We start from the raw sequence: 22,096 nt of genomic DNA, 5'->3' as shown, positions 1-22,096 counted from the left end.
AAGAATATAACTACTATAATACTGCTCCCTTTGTACAAGAATATAACTACTATAATACTGCCCCCTATGTACAAGAATATAACTACTATAATACTGCCCCCTATGTACAAGAATATAACTACTATAATACTGCCCCCTATGTACAAGAATATAACTACTATAATACTGCTCCTATGTACAAGAATATAACTACTATAATACTGCTCCCTATGTACAAGAATATAACTACTATAATACTGCCCCCTATGTACAAGAATATAACTACTATAATATTGCTCCCTATGTACAAGAATATAACTACTATAATACTGCCCCCTATGTACAAGAATATAACTACAATAATGCTGCTCCTATGTACAAGAATATAACTACTATAATACTGCCCCCTATGTACAAGAATATAACTACTATAATACTGCTCCTATGTACAAGAATATAACTACTATAATACTGCCCCCTATGTACAAGAATATAACTACTATAATACTGCTCCTATGTACAAGAATATAACTACTACAATACTGCCCCTATGTACAAGAATATAACTACTATAATACTGCTCCTATGTACAAGAATATAACTACTATAATACTGCCCCCTATGTACAAGAATATAACTACTTTAATACTGCTCCTATATACAAGAATGTAACTACTATAATACTGCTCCTATGTACAAGAATATAACTACTATAATACTGCTCCTATGTACAAGAATATAACTACTATAATACTGCTCCTATATACAAGAATATAACTACTAGAATACTGCTCCTATGTACAAGAATATAACTACTATAATACTGCTCCTATATACAAAAATATAACTACTATAATACTGCTCCTATGTACAAGAATATAACTACTATAATACTGCTCCCTATGTACAAGAATATAACTACTATAATAGTGCTCCCTATGTACAAGAATATAACTACTATAATACTGCCCCCTATGTACAAGAATATAACTACTATAATACTGCCCCCTATGTACAAAAATATAACTACTATAATACTGCTCCCTATAGAATAGAATATAACTACTATAATACTGCCCCTATGTACAAGAATATAACTACTATAATGCTTCTCCTATGTACAAGAATATAACTACTATAATGCTGCTCCTATGTACAGGGATATAACTACTATAATACTGCCCCCTATGTACAAGAATATAACTACTATAATACTGCTCCCTATATACAAGAATATAACTACTATAATACTGCCCCTATGTACAAGAATATAACTACTATAATGCTTCTCCTATGTACAAGAATATAACTACTATAATGCTGCTCCTATGTACAGGGATATAACTACTATAATACTGCTCCTATGTACAAGAATATAACTACTATAATACTGCCCCCTATGTACAAGAATATAACTACTATAATACTGCTCCTATGTACAAGAATATAACTACTATAACACTGCTCCTATATACAAAAATATAACTACTATAATACTGCTCCTATGTACAAGAATATAACTACTATAATACTGCTCCCTATGTACAAGAATATAACTACTATAATACTGCTCCCTATGTACAAGAATATAACTACTATAATACTGCCCCCTATGTACAAGAATATAACTACTATAATACTGCCCCCTATGTACAAGAATATAACTACTATAATACTGCCCCCTATGTACAAGAATATAACTACTATAATACTGCTCCTATGTACAAGAATATAACTACTATAATACTGCTCCCTATGTACAAGAATATAACTACTATATTACTGCCCCCTATGTACAAGAATATAACTACTATAATACTGCCCCCTATGTACAAGAATATAACTACTATAATATTGCTCCCTATGTACAAGAATATAACTACTATAATACTGCCCCCTATGTACAAGAATATAACTACAATAATGCTGCTCCTATGTACAAGAATATAACTACTATAATACTGCCCCCTATGTACAAGAATATAACTACTATAATACTGCTCCTATGTACAAGAATATAACTACTATAATACTGCTCCCTATGTACAAGAATATAACTACTATATTACTGCCCCCTATGTACAAGAATATAACTACTATACTACTGCCCCCTATGTACAAGAATATAACTACTATAATATTGCTCCCTATGTAGAAGAATATAACTACTATAATACTGCTCCCTATGTACAAGAATTTAGCTAATATAATACTGCCCCCTAAGTACAAGAATATAACTACTATAATACTGCTCCTATGTACAAGAATATAACGACTATAATACTGCTCCCTATGTACAAGAATATAACTACTATATTACTGCCCCCTATGTACAAGAATATAACTACTATAATACTGCCCCCTATGTACAAAAATATAACTACTATAATATTGCTCCCTATGTACAAGAATATAACTGCTATAATACTGCTCCCTATGTACAAGAATATAACTACTATAATACTGCTCCCTATGTACAAGAATATTACTACTATAATACTGCCCCCTATGTACAAGAATATAACTACTATAATACTGGCCCCTGTGTACAAGGATATAACTACTATAATACTGCTCCCTATGTACAAGAATATTACTACTATAATACTGCTCCTATGTACAAGAATATAACAACTATAATACTGCTCCCTATGTACAAGAATATAACTACTATAATACTGGCCCCTGTGTACAAGGATATAACTACTATAATACTGCTCCCTATGTACAAGAATATTACTACTATAATACTGCTCCCTATGTACAAGAATATTACTACTATAATACTGCCCCCTATGTACAAGAATATAACTACTATAATACTGCTCCTATGTACAAGAATATAACTACTATAATACTGCTCCCTATGTACAAGAATATAACTACTATAATACTGCTCCCTATGTACAAGAATATTACTACTATAATACTGCCCCCTATGTACAAGAATATAACTACTATAATACTGCCCCCTGTGTACAAGAATATAACTACTATAATACTGCTCCTATGTACAAGAATATAACTACTATAATACTGCTCCCTATGTACAAGAATATAACTACTATAATACTGCTCCCTATGTACAAGAATATTACTACTATAATACTGCCCCCTATGTACAAGAATATAACTACTATAATACTGCCCCCTGTGTACAAGAATATAACTACTATAATACTGCTCCTATGTACAAGAATATAACTACTATAATACTGCTCCTATATACAAAAATATAACTACTATAATACTGCTCCTATGTACAAGAATATAACTACTATAATACTGCTCCCTATGTACAAGAATATAACTACTATAATACTGCTCCCTATGTACAAGAATATAACTACTATAATACTGCCCCCTATGTACAAGAATATAACTACTATAATACTGCCCCCTATGTACAAAAATATAACTACTATAATACTGCTCCCTATAGAATAGAATATAACTACTATAATACTGCCCCTATGTACAAGAATATAACTACTATAATGCTTCTCCTATGTACAAGAATATAACTACTATAATGCTGCTCCTATGTACAGGGATATAACTACTATAATACTGCCCCCTATGTACAAGAATATAACTACTATAATACTGCTCCCTATATACAAGAATATAACTACTATAATACTGCCCCTATGTACAAGAATATAACTACTATAATGCTTCTCCTATGTACAAGAATATAACTACTATAATGCTGCTCCTATGTACAGGGATATAACTACTATAATACTGCTCCTATGTACAAGAATATAACTACTATAATACTGCTCCTATGTACAAGAATATAACTACTATAACACTGCTCCTATATACAAAAATATAACTACTATAATACTGCTCCTATGTACAAGAATATAACTACTATAATACTGCTCCCTATGTACAAGAATATAACTACTATAATACTGCTCCCTATGTACAAGAATATAACTACTATAATACTGCCCCCTATGTACAAGAATATAACTACTATAATACTGCCCCCTATGTACAAGAATATAACTACTATAATACTGCCCCCTATGTACAAGAATATAACTACTATAATACTGCTCCTATGTACAAGAATATAACTACTATAATACTGCTCCCTATGTACAAGAATATAACTACTATATTACTGCCCCCTATGTACAAGAATATAACTACTATAATACTGCCCCCTATGTACAAGAATATAACTACTATAATATTGCTCCCTATGTACAAGAATATAACTACTATAATACTGCCCCCTATGTACAAGAATATAACTACAATAATGCTGCTCCTATGTACAAGAATATAACTACTATAATACTGCCCCCTATGTACAAGAATATAACTACTATAATACTGCTCCTATGTACAAGAATATAACTACTATAATACTGCTCCCTATGTACAAGAATATAACTACTATATTACTGCCCCCTATGTACAAGAATATAACTACTATACTACTGCCCCCTATGTACAAGAATATAACTACTATAATATTGCTCCCTATGTAGAAGAATATAACTACTATAATACTGCTCCCTATGTACAAGAATTTAGCTAATATAATACTGCCCCCTAAGTACAAGAATATAACTACTATAATACTGCTCCTATGTACAAGAATATAACGACTATAATACTGCTCCCTATGTACAAGAATATAACTACTATATTACTGCCCCCTATGTACAAGAATATAACTACTATAATACTGCCCCCTATGTACAAAAATATAACTACTATAATATTGCTCCCTATGTACAAGAATATAACTGCTATAATACTGCTCCCTATGTACAAGAATATAACTACTATAATACTGCTCCCTATGTACAAGAATATTACTACTATAATACTGCCCCCTATGTACAAGAATATAACTACTATAATACTGGCCCCTGTGTACAAGGATATAACTACTATAATACTGCTCCCTATGTACAAGAATATTACTACTATAATACTGCTCCTATGTACAAGAATATAACAACTATAATACTGCTCCCTATGTACAAGAATATAACTACTATAATACTGGCCCCTGTGTACAAGGATATAACTACTATAATACTGCTCCCTATGTACAAGAATATTACTACTATAATACTGCTCCCTATGTACAAGAATATTACTACTATAATACTGCTCCTATGTACAAGAATATAACTACTATAATACTGCTCCCTATGTACAAGAATATAACTACTATAATACTGCTCCCTATGTACAAGAATATTACTACTATAATACTGCCCCCTATGTACAAGAATATAACTACTATAATACTGCCCCCTGTGTACAAGAATATAACTACTATAATACTGCCCTATGTACAAGAATATAACTACTATAATACTGCCCCCTATGTACAAGAAGATAGCTATAATATTAATAATATTCTCCCTAATCTGTTACATTTAATCATTTTATTAAATTTTTTTATGATCTTCGGTTTCTTTTTTGAGATGATCGGGGATTCATGAAATTTTAAGTTCATGAGTTTTTCTCTTCCTTTTCTCGTCTGTACCTTTTTGTGTGTTCCTTCTCCCGTGTTATCTCACGTCGCTGTGGTCATTTACTGTATTGAGGTAACAGGAAGCAAGACGTGAGTCACATGTCCGGTCAGAGCTGACGTCCCCCTGTAATTGGCCGCTGTCCCTCTGCTCGGGCCTCGGAGACTCATTAGCTATTGTGCTCTTTTCATTAAACTCCTTTGAACATTTTTCTTTTCATTTTAATAAATGAAATTTGACATTTCTGAGTTTTCCACTTAATGATTTTGCTCACGTAGGTAAGAATGCAAATGTGAATGAGAGGAAAGCGGCCATGAAAACTGCGGAGGAGTTCATACAACAGATGAATTACGCCCGCAATACTCAGGTACTGTTGTGATCAGACCCCCTATTACTTCCATACAGTCTTTCTTCATTGGAACACACTGTGTGCAGAATTTAAAATAAAGAATATTATGTCGCCACCTAGTGGTAAAGTTTTATCATACCTTATTTTTCCCATCAGTACTTTTGTTGACAATTGACTACTACAACCCCTGGCAAAAATTATGAAATCACCGGGCTCGGAGGATGTTCTTTCAGTTGTTTAATGTTGTTAAGAAAAAGCAGATCACAGACATGGCACAAAACGAAAGTCATTTCAAATGGCAACTTTAGGGCTTTAAGAAACACTAAAAGAAATCAAGATTAAAAATGTGGTACTCAGTAAGTGTAATTTTTTTCAGACCAAGCAGAGGGAAAAAAATATGGAATCACTCAATTCTGAGGAAAAAATTATGGAATCACCCTGTAAATTTTCATTTCCAAAACTAACACCTACATCAAATTAGATCTGCTCGTTAGTCTGCATCTAAAAAGGAGTGATCACACCTTGGAGAGCTGTTGCACCAAGTGGACTGACATGAATCATGGCTCCAACACGAGAGATGTCAATGAAACAAAGGAGAGGATTATCAAACTCTTAAAAGAAGGTAAATCATCACGCAATGTTGCAAAAGATGTTGGTTGTTCACAGTCAGATGTGTCTAAAATCTGGACCAAATACAAACAACATGGGAAGTTTGTTAAAGGCAAACATACTGGTAGACCAAGGAAGACATCAAAGCGTCAAGACCGGAAACTTAAAGCAATATGTCTCCAAAACAGGAAATGCACAACAAAACAAATGAGGAACGAATGGAAGGAAACTGGAGTCAATGTCTGTGACCGAACTGTAAGAAACCGCCTGAAGGAAATGGGATTTACATACAGAAAAGCTAAACATAAGCCATCATTAACAGCTAAACAGAAAAAAACAAGGTTACAATGGGCTAAGGAAAAGCAATCGCAGACTGTGGATGACTGGATGAAAGTCATATTCAGTGATGAATCGCGAATCTGCATTGGGCAAAGTGATGATGCTGGAACTTTTGTTTGGTGCCGTTCCAATGAGATTTATAAAGATGACTGCATGAAGAGAACATGCAAATTTCCACAGTCATTGATGATATGGGGCTGCATGTCAGGTAAAGGCGCTGGGGAGAAGGCTGTCATTACATCTTCAATAAATGCCCAAGTTTACATTGATATTTTGGACAGTTTTCTTATCCCATCAATTGAAAGGATGTTTGGGGATGATGACATCATTTTTCAAGATGATAATGCCTCCAGCCATAGAGCAAAAACTGTGAAAACATTCCTTGAAAGAAGACACATAAGGTCAATGTCATGGCCTCCAAATAGTCCGGATCTCAATCCAATTGAAAATCTTTGGTGGAAGTTGAAGAAAATGGTCCATGACAAGGCTCCAACCTGCAAAGCTGATCTGGCAACAGCAATCAGAGAAAGTTGGATCCAGATTGATGAAGAGTACTGTTTGTCCCTCATTAAGTCCATGCCTCAGAGACTGCAAGCTGTTATTAAAGCCAGAGGTGGTGCAACAAAACACTAGTGATGTATTGGAGTGTTCTTTTGTGTGTTTGTTTTTCATGATTCCATCATTTTTTCCTCAGAATTGAGTGATTCCATAATTTTTTCCCTCTGCTTGGTCTGAAAAAAATTACCCTTACTGATTACCACAATTTTTTTCTTGATTTCTTTTAGTGTTTCTTAAAGCCCTAATGTTGCCATTTGAAATGACTTTAGTTTTGTGCCATGTCTGTGATCTGCTTTTTCTCAACAATATTAAACAACTGAATGAACATCCTCCGAGCCCGGTGATTCCATAATTTTTGCCTTTGGTTGTACATTACATAGAGAAACAGTTTGTAAACAACCTGCTCCCATGCTCCCAGGTGACCTTGTCTAACTCCTAGATCAGTCGTCTCCAACCTATGTTTCCTGCTGTGACCGCAAGGTAGAACTATCTGTGCCTACATTATTTACAGCTGAACAATAAGAGGCAGTACTATCTGTGCCCCCTCATGTACGGGGAGAAATATGGAGGTAGAACAATCTGTGATTATGTCATTTGTAGGGAGATACATGGTGGTAGTACTTTTTGTGCTTCCATCATTTACAGAAAAAGGGAGATAATACTATCCATACATACATAATTTACAGAGAAAGGGGTATTCAGTTATGTTTTTGCTAACACTATTTATAGCAAGAGTCAGGGAGGCAGCACTGTCTGTACCTACATCATCTACAGGGAGAGTCAGGGAGGCAGCACTGTCTGTACCTACATCATCTACAGGGAGAGTCAGGGAGGCAGTACTGTCTGCACCTACATCATATACAAGGAGAGTCAGGGAGGCTGCACTGTCTGTACCTACATCATCTACAGGGAGAGTCAGGGAGGCAGCACTGTCTGTACCTACATCTACAGGGAGAGTCAGGGAGGCAGCACTGTCTGTACCTACGTCATATACAAGGAGAGTCAGGGAGGCAGCACTGTCTGCACCTACATCATCTACAGGGAGAGTCAGGGAGGCAGCACTGTCTGTACCTACATCATCTACAGGGTGAGTCAGGGAGGCAGCACTGTCTGTACCTACATCATCTACAGGGAGAGTCAGGGAGGCAGCACTGTCTGTACCTACATCATCTACAGGGAGAGTCAGGGAGACAGTACTGTTTGTACCTACATCATCTACAGGGAGAGTCAGGGAGGCAGCACTATCTGTACCTACATCATTTACAGGGAGAGTCAGGGAGGCAGTACTGTCTGTCCCTACATCATCTACAAGAAGAGTCAGAGAGGCAGTACTGTCTGTCCCTACATCATCTACAGGGAGAGTCAGGGAGGCAGTACTGTCTGCACCTACATCGTCTACAGAGAGAGTCAGGTAGACAGCACTGTCTGTACCTACATCATCTACAGGGAGAGTCAGGGAGGCAGTACTGTCTGCACCTACATCATATACAAGGAGAGTCAGGGAGGCAGCACTGTCTGTACCTACATCATCTACAGGGAGAGTCAGGGAGGCAGCACTATCTGTACCTACATCATCTACAGGGAGAGTCAGGGAGGCAGCACTGTCTGCACCTACATCATCTACAGGGAGAGTCAGGGAGGCAGCACTGTCTGCACCTACATCATATACAAGGAGAGTCGGGGAGGCACCACTGTCTGTACCTACATCATCTACAGGGAGAGTCAGGGAAACAGCACTGTCTGCACCTACATCATCTACAGGGAGAGTCAGGGAGGCATCACTGTCTGTACCTACATCATCTACAGGGAGAGTCAGGGAAACAGCACTGTCTGCACCTACATCATCTACAGGGAGAGTCAGGTAAACAGCACTGTCTGCACCTACATCATCTACAGGGAGAGTCAGGGAGGCAGCACTGTCTGCACCTACATCATCTACAGGGAGAGTCAGGGAGGCATCACTGTCTGTACCTACATCATCTACAGGGAGAGTCAGGGAAACAGCACTGTCTGCACCTACATCATCTACAGGGAGAGTCAGGGAAACAGCACTGTCTGCACCTACATCATCTACAGGGAGAGTCAGGGAGGCATCACTGTCTGTACCTACATCATCTACAGGGAGAGTCAGGGAAACAGCACTGTCTGCACCTACATCATCTACAGGGAGAGTCAGGTAAACAGCACTGTCTGCACCTACATCATCTACAGGGAGAGTCAGGGAGGCAGCACTGTCTGCACCTACATCATCTACAGGGAGAGTCAGGGAGGCAGCACTGTCTGCACCTACATCATCTACAGGGAGTGACAGGGAGGCAGCACTATCTGTACCTACATCATTTACAGGGAGCGACAGGGAGGCAGCACTGTTTGAACCTACATCATCTACAAGGAGAGTCAGGGAGGCAGTACTGTCTGTACCTACATCATATAAAAGGAGAGACAGGGAGGCAGCACTGTCTGTACCTACATCATCTACAGGGAGAGTCAGGGAGGCAGCACTATCTGTACCTACATCATATACAGGGAGAGCACATCTATTCAGTATATGTGTTGGGGTTGCGGTAAGACACACAGGACTCGTATGCTTCTTATGGCTTTTCTCTAAGGATCACCTTTATTCCTTTACATGGAAGCAGAGACACGTAGATTATTCTTAATTTACTAAATTGGTGACTGCAAGTAAATAACAGGTCTGGAGTTGCAGCCTCTTAGCTGTTGAATGTGCAGCCATCATCATCATCATCATCATCATCATCATCATCATCATCATCATCACTCCACCTACATCCCTGTGCTGGATTCCTGCCCCTCCGGCATTATGTGAGATCATGGCTGATCAGTGCAGCTCAGCGCTAATCCCAGCAGATTACATGTCAGGACCGGCTCACACATCTGACGCTCAGAGTTCTCCCCATAGCAAGTACCTGATTTAAAGGAACAGTGAACCTTAATTAACCAATTAAAGGGGTTGTCCCATTAGAAACAATTTGTCACAAAATGTAACTATCCCGGTCTGGAAAACTTGGCAAACCACCTCATATGGCCGGGTAGCACTGCATGGTGTGTAATAAATGGACAGATCTAGTTTTACTGATTGGCTCTATTTTGGCTCCTTCAGGGGGGGCCCGTGCAGGCAACCTCCCATTCATATGGACAGGGCACTGCAGTTGACAGCTATAGACTGGAATCTGATTTTGGGGGAGACTTTAACCCCTCTGGCTGGAGGTGCTCACAGAAATGCCCATGGGTGTAGGTGCATAAGTTGTCTCCTTTTTGGATTTTCCTACAAAAAAATGTAACCGTTGGGAGTCAAGAAGGAAGGCACAGGTGAAGCCACACTATGGTCCCCCAACATACAGCACATCAGATCTCAGCTTCCAAAGTTTCAGCCGTTTTCTTATAATCCGCACCTTTCTCAGCAGATCTCAATTAATTTATGTCTTCTAGATCCAAGTGATTCCAGAAGGAGGGGAGACTCCCATTTTTAAACAGTTTTTCCGAGACTGGAAGGATCGGGACCAGAGCGACGGCTTTGGGAAGGTTTACGTCACAGAACGAATTGCTCAAATTCAGCAGGTCGACTTTGATGCCTCCAAACTTCACGAATGCCCAGAAATGGCCGCCCAGCACAACATGGTGGATGACGGATCTGGAAAAGTCGAGGTAAGACTGTCTCTTATGCTCCATATGAAAATTCCCTCTTCAGAGAGGAAGCGGACTTGAACTCTAGTAAAACCTATTGTGGCACTAGAGTTCTAGTCCTCTTCCTCTCTGAAGAGGCAATTTGGAGTATGTATGGCCTATAAGTCTCCTCACTCTGACATGCCAGTCCTGGCTTGTCACTCTCCACAAGGAGAAACGTTACCCCTTAGATCCCAGTCAGAAGCCTCTCATCTAGCCAAATCAGATCTCATACTTTGCACTGACGAAGGGCAACACCCAGAAACACTTGTCTGAAAATTGAGATTCTGACCTGGCTTTTATCCTAAGTCATGTAGCAAAGCTCGTTAAAGGGTCGATATGGACTTTTAGGATTGCTATTTCCAATAAGTGGCGCTAGAGTTCAAGTCCTCTTCTTCTATAATGCTCCAGTCACATCCAGAGCTGCATTTCTAATTCTGCACTACCTCCCTGGTGTTATTGACCGCAGATCCTCTTTTTTTCTCTGCTTTCTTTAGATTTGGCGCGTGGAGAGCAGCGGACGAGTCCCTGTAGACCTCGGGACATACGGACAGTTTTTTGGCGGAGACTGTTACATTATTCTCTACACTTACCCCAAAGGACAGATCATATACACCTGGTGAGCTGCCGCATCTCATAGGGTATACAGAAGTAAAGTATCAGCATTAAAGGGATGTTCCCATCTTATAAAGCAATGCTATCACTTTATGATTAGAGGGGGTCCGACCTCTGACCTGTGCGGTACTTTTCTTAGCAATAAGATGCTGCAATACTATTTCAACAAGTATAGTGCTGGCGAGTATGGACCGGTCTGTATGCCGATGTAAGCACTGAACTAGGTGCAACGAGTGTCACGTCTTCTAAGGAGGGAATGCTGAGAATCGGTCTACCATGGATTTAACATGCATTGCCCAATGCCAGATAACCCCTTTAATGTCCATAGTCCTGGTGGTCCAGGGCAGTAGAGGGGTTCATAATATTGTATTCTGTTCCCTGGTGGTCTAGAGTAAATAAGAGAGTTAATACCTAGTGGTCTATGGTATGTAAGGGAATTAATATTCTGTTCCCTGGTGGTCTAGAGTAAATAAGAGAGTTAATACCTAGTGGCCTATTGTATATAAGGGAATTAATATTCTGTTCCCTGGTGGTCTGTAGTATGAACATGAAAATGGCAATTTTATATTTCAAATCCATATTGAAATAAAATAGGAACCAGACATGTCAACATTTGTAGGTATCTTACCTCAGTAGACTAGGGGTCATTAGTCCAGACATACTAAAACATAGCTTTAGTTTAAGTTTGCTAACAGTCTGAGGTTTAATCTTTATTACTGAAGTGAATTAGCCTTTGTATACGCCATGAGAGATCCGATGTAGAACCAGACGCAGACGATTGCACAATATTGTAAATAAGACTACAGGCATATGGCTCAAGATGCAGAAGCTTATTGTAGTACCAAACATATAAGTGGCTACCTGAAACCCATTATGATGTATCCAACCTTTAATTAATATTCTGATTATATATTCTTTGTTAAGGTATACTTTATCTGTGAATGTATCTCACTGATACATAGCTTCTTAACCCAATACACTGTCTGGGAAGAAAACCTTATTCTGATTTATAACCCGGTGTAGGATTTACTCTTATCATATGTAAACATTATGACAGAAGAATGGTCCGTGAACAGGTCTTGTCCGGCATTGCTTACCTGTGATAGCTGGCCACTGTCACGGGATTGGAATGTTGGACAACAACCTATGAACTTTCATGCTTATGTAATATTAGGTTGGGTAAGCCTTTTTCTAAAATATAAAAGCTGTTGAAGAATTCAGTTATGGCAGAAGCATTGTGGACCTGTGAAGAGGACGCTCTTCACAGTGTAGGACCTAGTACGCATTCTCTGCCCATCGCTGAACGCTTCTCCAGCTGAAGTTTCCGGACAGATGATGTACATGCTACTAGGGAAATCTTTTTCTTCTTCTATCTAATAGTAAGTATGTAACCTTTATAAGTATGTAACCTTTATAAGTATTTAACCTTTATAAGTATTTAACCTTTGTACGTTAAGATCTACAAAAGTGTACGCAATATCATAATATCATACTATTCCTTTGATTCTGTATTTTATCTTTCAAATTAACTATTATAAATAAAATTGCGTTATATTACAAGTGGTTGCCTTCTTTAAAGCCGTAACCTTATTGCTAAAAACTTGGCAATACATGGTCCAGAGGAAATAAGAGAGTTAATACCTAGTGGTGTATGGTATGAAAGGGAATTAGCATTTTATACACTTGTGGTCTAAAGTGAAATAGAGGATTTATACCTGAATGATATATCATGAAAAATATTGTGTTCCCTGGTGGTCTAGGGTGTATAAGTGAGTTAATATTTTTTTCAGGCAGTATTAAGCAAAATAGAGTCTTAGTACCTAGTGGTACTAAATTAAATCTTGCCTGCAAGTAGTCTAGAGTAAAATAAGAGTTTAATACCTGATGTTCTAGGTTATAATAAGGGATTCATTTTTTTCCCTGGTGGTCTGGTGTAAATAGGAGCGTTAGTACCTTTGGATTGAGGGTATATGAAGGAGTTAGTATTTTATTTCCTGGTGGTCTAAGGTAAAATCGAGGTTGATACCTGGTGATCTGGAATAAATTAGGAAGTTCAGGATAAAAATAGAGGTTTTATGGCTTGGATGAGAAAGAGAGAGATTTGGGTTCTGGTGGACATTTGGCTGCTCCTTCTGGTACCCAAACCAAACTTTCTCAAAAGTTAGGGTTAGGTACTAGAACCCGAGCTTCTACCGGTCCACCCATCCCTAACAGTTGTTCTTGTCGTGCTGCTCTATAACGTGATGTCATTCTGATTCTGTCTTTTCTCCTCTCCAGGCAAGGAGCCAAGGCTACGAGGGACGAGCTGACCACCTCAGCCTTTCTGACCGTGCAGCTGGATCGCTCTCTGGGGGGACAAGCAGTGCAGGTCTTTGTCACTGTTACAATCATCTACAATTACACAACTTGCTGCATTTAGACAGATAGAGAAAGCAGAGATCAGAACGCGGCAGGCGGTCCCAAAAACTATCCGAAATATGTGCAGAACAAAATGTTATGCCTGGCAAAGAACATACTGTATACAGCGAGTGCAGCTCTGGAGTATAATACAGGAGGTAACTCAGGATCAGTAATGTAATATATGTACACAGTGACTGCACCAGCAGAATAGTGAGTGCAGCTCTGGAGTATAATACAGGATGTAACTCAGGATCAGTAATGTAATGTATGTACACAGTGACTGCACCAGCAGAATAGTGAGTGCAGCTCTGGGGTATAATACAGGATGTAACTCAGGATCAGTACAGGATCAGTAATGTAATGTATGTACACAGTGACTCCACCAGCAGAATAGTGAGTGCAGCTCTGGGGTATAATACAGGATGTAACTCAGGATCAGTACAGGATCAGTAATGTAATGTATGTACACAGTGACTCCACCAGCACAATAGTGAGTGCAGCTCTGGAGTATAATACAGGATGTAACTCAGGATCAGTAATGTAATGTATGTACACAGTGACTGCACCAGCAGAATAGTGAGTGCAGCTCTGGAGTATAATACAGGATGTGACTCAGGATTAGTACAGGATCAGTAGTGTAATGTATGTACACAGTGACTGCACCAGCAGAATAGTGAGTGCAGCTCTGGAGTATAATACAGGATGTAACTCAGGATCAGTAATGTAATGTATGTACACAGTGACTGCACCAGCAGAATAGTGAGTGCTGCTCTGGGATATAATACAGGATATAACTCAGGATCAGTAATGTAATGTATGTACACAGTGACTGCACCAGCAGAATAGTGAGTGTAGCTCTGGAGTATAATACAGGATGTAACTCAGGATCAGTAATGTAATGTATGTACACAGTGACTGCACCAGCAGAATAGTGAGTGCAGCTCTGGGGTATAATACAGGATGTAACTCAGGATCAGTACAGGATCAGTAATGTAATGTATGTACACAGTGACTCCACCAGCAGAATAGTGAGTGCAGCTCTGGGGTATAATACAGGATGTAACTCAGGATCAGTACAGGATCAGTAATGTAATGTATGTACACAGTGACTCCACCAGCACAATAGTGAGTGCAGCTCTGGAGTATAATACAGGATGTAACTCAGGATCAGTAATGTAATGTATGTACACAGTGACTGCACCAGCAGAATAGTGAGTGCAGCTCTGGAGTATAATACAGGATGTGACTCAGGATTAGTACAGGATCAGTAGTGTAATGTATGTACACAGTGACTGCACCAGCAGAATAGTGAGTGCAGCTCTGGAGTATAATACAGGATGTAACTCAGGATCAGTAATGTAATGTATGTACACAGTGACTGCACCAGCAGAATAGTGAGTGCTGCTCTGGGATATAATACAGGATATAACTCAGGATCAGTAATGTAATGTATGTACACAGTGACTGCACCAGCAGAATAGTGAGTGTAGCTCTGGAGCATAACTCAGGATCAGTTTATAATATAATGTACCGCTGAACCCAGTTGCAGCTCTATTTTTGGGCTTGGGGTATAGTCGCACGCTAAGCTATTGAATGTGGCTGAAATCCATTCCCACCTGCAGGGACCAGTAAGTGCAGGACTTTGCCAGTAACACTCTATTGTTGCCACAAACTCACCTGCTTATTTGCTTCTATGGGCTGATGTGGCTTTATTCCTCATGAGGAAAAGCAGTGAGTGACTGTACCATAAAGTAGCCATGTTTTTTTCTAATTCTGGACAATTTTATAGTTTTTTTTTCTTTGTAAAAGCCGTCATTCCCTCCTCTTCAAAATTATAAACATGGGGGTTAGCTGAAACTGATTTGATGCATGCAATACAAAGATTCACCACTAGATGTCCCACTTATTCCATATCGGTTCTGCTCTCTCCACTTTTTGGCCTATATCAAAACTGTAATACTCACATGCTTCTATTGTTGAGATATATGTAAACACACACAGACGTACAGTACAGACCAAAAGTTTGGACACACCTTCTCATTTAAAGATTTTTCTGTATTTTCATGACTATGAAAATTGTACATTCACACTGAAGGCATCAAAACTATGAGTTACCACATGTGGAATTATATACTTAACAAAAAAGTGTGAAACAACTGAAAATATGTCTTATATTCTAGGTTCTTCACAGTAGCCACCTTTTGCTTTGATGACTGCTTTGCACACTCTTGGCATTCTCTTGATGAGCTTCAAGAGGTAGTCACCGGAAATGGTCTTCACTTCACAGGTGTGCCCTGTCAGGTTTAATAAGTGGGATTTCTTGCCTTATAAATGGGGTTGGGACCATCAGTTGTGTTGTGCAGAAGTCAGGTGGATACACAGCTGATAGTCCTACTGAATAGACTGTTAGAATTTGTATTATGGCAAGAAAAAAGCAGCTAAGTAAAGAAAAACGAGTGGCCATCACTACTTTAAGAAATGAAGGTCAGTCAGTCCGAAAAATTGGGAAAACTTTGAAAGTGTCCACAAGTGCAGTTGCAAAAACCATCAAGAGCTACAAAGAAAGTGGCTCACATGAGGACCGGCCCAGGAAAGGAAGACCAAGAGTCACCTCTGCTTCTGAGGATAAGTTTATCCGAGTCACCAGCCTCAGAAATCGCAGGTTAACAGCAGCTCAGATTAGAGACCAGGTCAATGCCACACAGAGTTCTAGCAGCAGACACATCTCTACAACAACTGTTAAGAGGAGACTTTGTGCAGCAGGCCTTCATGGTAAAATAGCTGCTAGGAAACCACTGCAAAGGACAGGCAACAAGCAGAAGAGACTTGTTTGGGCTAAAGAACACAAGGAATGGACATTAGACCAGTGGAAATCTGTGCTTTGGTCTGATGAGTCCAAATTTGAGATCTTTGGTTCCAACCACCGTGTCTTTGTGCGACGCAGAAAAGGTGAACGGATGGACTCTACATGCTTGGTTCCCACCGTGAAGCATGGAGGAGGAGGCGTGATGGTGTGGGGGTGCTTTGCTGGTGACACTGTTGGGGATTTATTCAAAATTGAAGGCATACTGAACCAGCATGGCTACCACAGCATCTTGCAGCGGCATGCTATTCCATCCGGTTTGCGTTTAGTTGGACCATCATTTATTTTTCAACAGGACAATGACCCCAAACACCTCCAGGCTGTGTAAGGGCTATTTGACCAAGAAGGAGAGTGATGGGGTGCTACGCCAGATGACCTGGCCTCCACAGTAACCAGACCTGAACCCAATCGAGATGGTTTGGGGTGAGCTGGACCGCAGAGTGAAGGCAAAAGGGCCAACAAGTGCTAAGCATCTCTGGGAACTCCTTCAAGATTGTTGGAAGACCATTTCCGGTGACTACCTCTTGAAGCTCATCAAGAGAATGCCAAGAGTGTTCAAAGCAGTCATCAAAGCAAAAGGTGGCTACTTTGAAGAACCTAGAATATAAGACATATTTTCAGTTGTTTCACACTTTTTTGTTAAGTATATAATTCCACAAGTGTTAATTCATAGTTTTGATGCCTTCAGTGTGAATGTACAATTTTCATAGTCATGAAAATACAGAAAAATCTTTAAATGAGAAGGTGTGTCCAAACTTTTGGTCTGTACTGTATATACAAAAAATTGAGGCAGGTGTGGAAAAAAATAGAAGATTATTTTTTATCAATTAACAAATTGCAAAGTAAATGAACAAAAAGTGAAATCTAAATGCAATACTTGGTGACTGCCCTTTGCCTTCATCAGTTCTTCTAGGTACTTGTCACTTGCACACAGTTATTGTAAATCTGAAGCCTCTGGCACTCCAGCTCTATTCCCCTCCTGCCTGCCTGACCGCTCCTTTGCCTGAAAGCATACAGGTGTAAAAATTACAGACCTCTCCATTCTTTGTAGGTGGGAAACTTGCAAAATTGGCAGTGTATCAAATACTTATTTTCCCCACTGTAAATAGTTTTTTTTTTGGGGGGGGGGGGTTAAATCCTGCTGACAGATTCCCTTTAATGGCATTGGCTGGATGTTGGGGGTCGTTGTCCGGCTACAGAATAAATTTGGAGCCGATCAGATGCCTCCATAATGATATGACATGATGGAGAAGTATCTGCCTGGATTTCTCAGCATTGAGGACATCATTAATCCTGATCAAATCCCAAACTTTATTTGCAGAAATGCAGTCACAATCTTGCAGGATTCACTGTTCCTGCAGACCCTCATTATTGTGCCGCTCTCCAGCCTCCGGAGAACAAACTGCCTCCTGTTACAGCCAAATATTTCACATTTTACTCCTCAGTCCAGAGACTTGCTGACATTTTTCTGCATAGATGAGTCACTTGCTCTTGTTTCCATGTGGAAGGTCTGGGTTCATAGCAGCAATTCATCCATGAAGACGACTTCTGGCCAGACTCCTCCGATCAGTAGATGGGTATAGTTGGGTCTCATTGGTTGCTGCCAGTTCTGAGCTGATGGCACTGCTGGTCATCATCCATTTGATGGGAAGTAATCATGATGTGTCTTTCATCTGCTGCACTGTTTCCTTGCCCAACCAATGCATCTACTGTCCTCAACATTGCCCTTTTCTTGCTGCATCTTCAAATTAGCTTGAACAGCACAACTTGAAACTGGGAAATCTTTGCCTGGAAGAGACCTTGTTGATGCAGTATAACTACCTTGTGTTTTGTTGCTGCGCTCAGCCTCGCCATAGTGTATGACCTGCGACATGAAACTGTCTTCCACACCCTCACCTTTGTAGCAGAGTTTTGCTGTTCCTCACCCAGTTTAAAGCCTCCTACACAGCTGTTTCTGTTAATGACTGTGTTTTAACCTACATACATGATAATTATTATCACTTGTTTGGAGCAATTGGTTACTCATACACCTGACTATAATCCTACAAAATCCCTGACTTGCTATAATTGAATGCCAAGGGTGGTGACAACAAATATTTATGGGATTTAGATTTCTATTTTGCTATTTCACTTTGCATTTTGTTAAATGAGAACAATAAACTATTAAGATTCATATATATATATATATATATATATATATATATATATATATATATATATACACTGCTTAAAAAAATACAGGGAACACTGAAATGACACATCCTAGATCTGAATGAATGAAATATTCTCATTGAATACTTTGTTCTGTATAAAGCTGAATGTGCTGACAACAAAATCACCCAAAAATCATCAATGGAAATCACATTTATTACCCAATGGAGGCCTGGATTTGGAGTATATATATATATATATATATATATATATATATACATTTTTTTTTCTTAGCTCTCTTACATATTTTCGTGTTACATTTTTTTTCTATTTTACATTTATATATTTTTTTTATATTTATTTTATATTTGTGTTCTATTTTTTTATTAAATATTTATTTGCTTTATTTTGTATTTACAGCTTCATTTTCTGCAACAGATTTATAATCTTTTCTTGATGCAGTATTAGAAAAAGAGCATGGGGTCAGGGTTACGTCCGCTGTGTGCTGCGCCTCGCGCCGCGTCTCCCCTGCATCTCGCCCCCTTTATATCAGTATTCTGTAGTGCTCTCTCAGTCCAGTTATAAAATTGTAGGTTACTTTTCTTTCTGCCTTTTTCATACTTAAGAAACTGTCTGGAAAGTGAGAAGCTGCGAGGTCATAAAACAGTAGAATTGAAGGGCCATATTATTTTTCCCCATGGTTACTAAGACTTGTGAAGACACCGTCCCGACATCCCTTTGTGCTGCGGTTAAATGTTCTTTCTTGAGATTGCTCCGTCTTCCTCGCATCATTTGTGCGCTGACTCCTTTGTCATAAACTAGGACACGGCTTCAATTGTACCAATATTATCAACTGTTTTATATAAAAATATCACAAAATCCCATCAAAAGAAGACGGGATAAAATGAAATGTGCTGTATATGGAGGTAGTATTGGGACTTAAAGTGGAGAGTAATGAAAAGGATGGAATATAAAGCCACAAAATTTTGGGTCTTAATGCCCTCTCTTTTACATAAACAGAACACGTAACCCTCTTTTAGTACACCCCAAAATTAAGATAGACTACACACCAGAAACACACAAATATACCCATTAAAAATGCTTATTTTTCTAGACCCTTGTATTAATAAACCGGACCCCTAAAAAAGACCACAAAAAAATATGGACCCTCCCCTAAATAAATAGACTTCAGGCCAGAACACCTAAGTTATAAACGCTAAAGCCCCTAAAAGAGAAAAGAAAACAATACAAGACCCCTTTAAATGACCTTCTAAATAAATTCAACCCCCAGACAAGATCTCCTTAAAATACAGACCCTCGATCTCCTAAATAAATGCACACTATTCAGAAACACTAAACTAATAAACCTCACACCCCCATAAATAATACAGACCCCCTCAGAAATAAATACAGACCCTTGTTAGAAACCCTAAGTTAATAGACCTCAAAACCCCTTGACTAATACCCCCTCAGAAATAAATACCTAGACCACCTAAAAATTCAGACCAGACTGTCAAAACAAGTGAAGACCCTAGACCAGACCCCCTTAATATATAGACCCTAGACCAAATACTCCAAACTAATATAAACCTCAGACTCCCTTAACACAGAGCCCTTACCAGATCCCCGAAATATATACATAACAGACCAAACCCCCTCAAAAATACAGACCCAAGACTCCCTAAAAAATGCAGACCCCAGACCAGACTAAAAATATAAAAAACCGAGACCAGTCCACTTAAAAAAGTTCTCAGCTTTTCTAACCCCTGGTAATCAGTCGGGAAAATGGTGTCTGGCTGTATATTCCGGGAAAATGTAGCTTTACATGTCGGCTAATCAATAATTTAAGTATTCTCCGGGCCAATTGCAGGTCATAGAGGAGGATACTGCTGGCCTAATAGATTTGACCATATAAAATGGTAACGAGATGACTCTGATAACTCATCCCGAGTCTATACAGCAAAGCTGCAAGAACTGGAAATGGCATCTTATTGTGTGCTCCGATGGATGATGTGAAAACTGTAATATTTCAGGATGTTTTTTATATGTTTGAGTAGAATAATATTTTTTAGAATTCATTAAATGAATAGTAAAATCTAAAAAAAAGAAAACCCATCAACATTTTTAAGAGAGAAAATAATTTATATTAATATAATAATACCTGCTGTTATAAATACCGCGCTCATATCTTCCTCTTTCAGGTCCGAGTCACACAGGGAAAGGAACCTTGTCACTTGTTGAGCTTGTTCAAAGAAAAGCCTCTTATTATATACAAAGATGGTACATCCAGAAAAGGGGGTCAGGCGCCCCCCAGTGCGGTCAGACTCTTCCAGATCCGCAGGAACTTGTCTTTCATCACGCGCATAGTGGAGGTAACTACCTGGAAGTAAATTTATAATGGATAAAGCAGATGCATTGTTGGAAAAAGTGGGAACCAAAAAAAAACAGAATAATCAGAAAGCATATTTCTTCCAGAACTAAAATCTGTCATTTACTCCATCATGAGCTACTTTCCCATCTTTTCCTTCTGATTCTTCTATGTTCATTCCTTTTATATCGTCTAACTCGCATCTCATCCTCATCTTTCTTCTCCTTAGATGCCTTTCCCCTTTATCTTTTCATTCCCTTTCTTCCTCTTGCATCCTTTTTTCTGCTTATATCTTATCCTTTCCTTTACTCCTCACATCTCATCCGTTAATTTCCTCTCCTTACATTCCCTTCCTGTTTACATCCCATTCTTCAATTTCTTCTTTTTACATTCCATTCCCTCTCAAATGTCATCCTTCTGTTCTTACATCCTCTTTCTGCTCACTTCTCTTTCTGCATGTCTTCTCATTTGTTCCTATTCAACTCTTCCTTTTTCTTTTCTATCTCTTCCTGCTAAAATCTCATCTTTCTTTTCTTCTCTTTAGATGTCTTTGTCGATCCTGCTTTCTTCTCCTTCCTGCACACCTCATCTTCCTTGTATAATTCTTACATTTTTCCCTTTCTTTCCACTCACATTTCTTCCCTTTCTTCTTCTTACACCCACCCCCT

General features: G+C 38.8%; 1 protein-coding gene across 1 annotated transcript in view; it reads left to right on the top strand.

Annotated features, from left to right (window-relative positions):
* SCIN (scinderin) overlaps positions 1-22,096 on the top strand; it is a 273,292-nt gene that overhangs the window by 228,502 nt on the left and 22,694 nt on the right. The window contains exons 7-11 of the mRNA XM_073677281.1: positions 5,771-5,859; positions 10,798-11,013; positions 11,529-11,650; positions 13,924-14,014; positions 21,262-21,432. Coding sequence (XP_073533382.1) covers positions 5,771-5,859; positions 10,798-11,013; positions 11,529-11,650; positions 13,924-14,014; positions 21,262-21,432 — 689 coding nt within the window. The remainder of the gene's footprint in view (positions 1-5,770; positions 5,860-10,797; positions 11,014-11,528; positions 11,651-13,923; positions 14,015-21,261; positions 21,433-22,096) is intronic.

The sequence above is a fragment of the Phyllobates terribilis genome, unplaced genomic scaffold, assembly GCF_046119375.1.
Source record: "Phyllobates terribilis strain yellow unplaced genomic scaffold, ASM4611937v1 Scaffold_4__5_contigs__length_816908805, whole genome shotgun sequence".
NCBI classification, from domain to species: domain Eukaryota; kingdom Metazoa; phylum Chordata; class Amphibia; order Anura; family Dendrobatidae; genus Phyllobates; species Phyllobates terribilis.
Note: the sequence above shows the minus strand (reverse complement) of the source record. Positions and strands in the feature narration are given on the sequence as shown.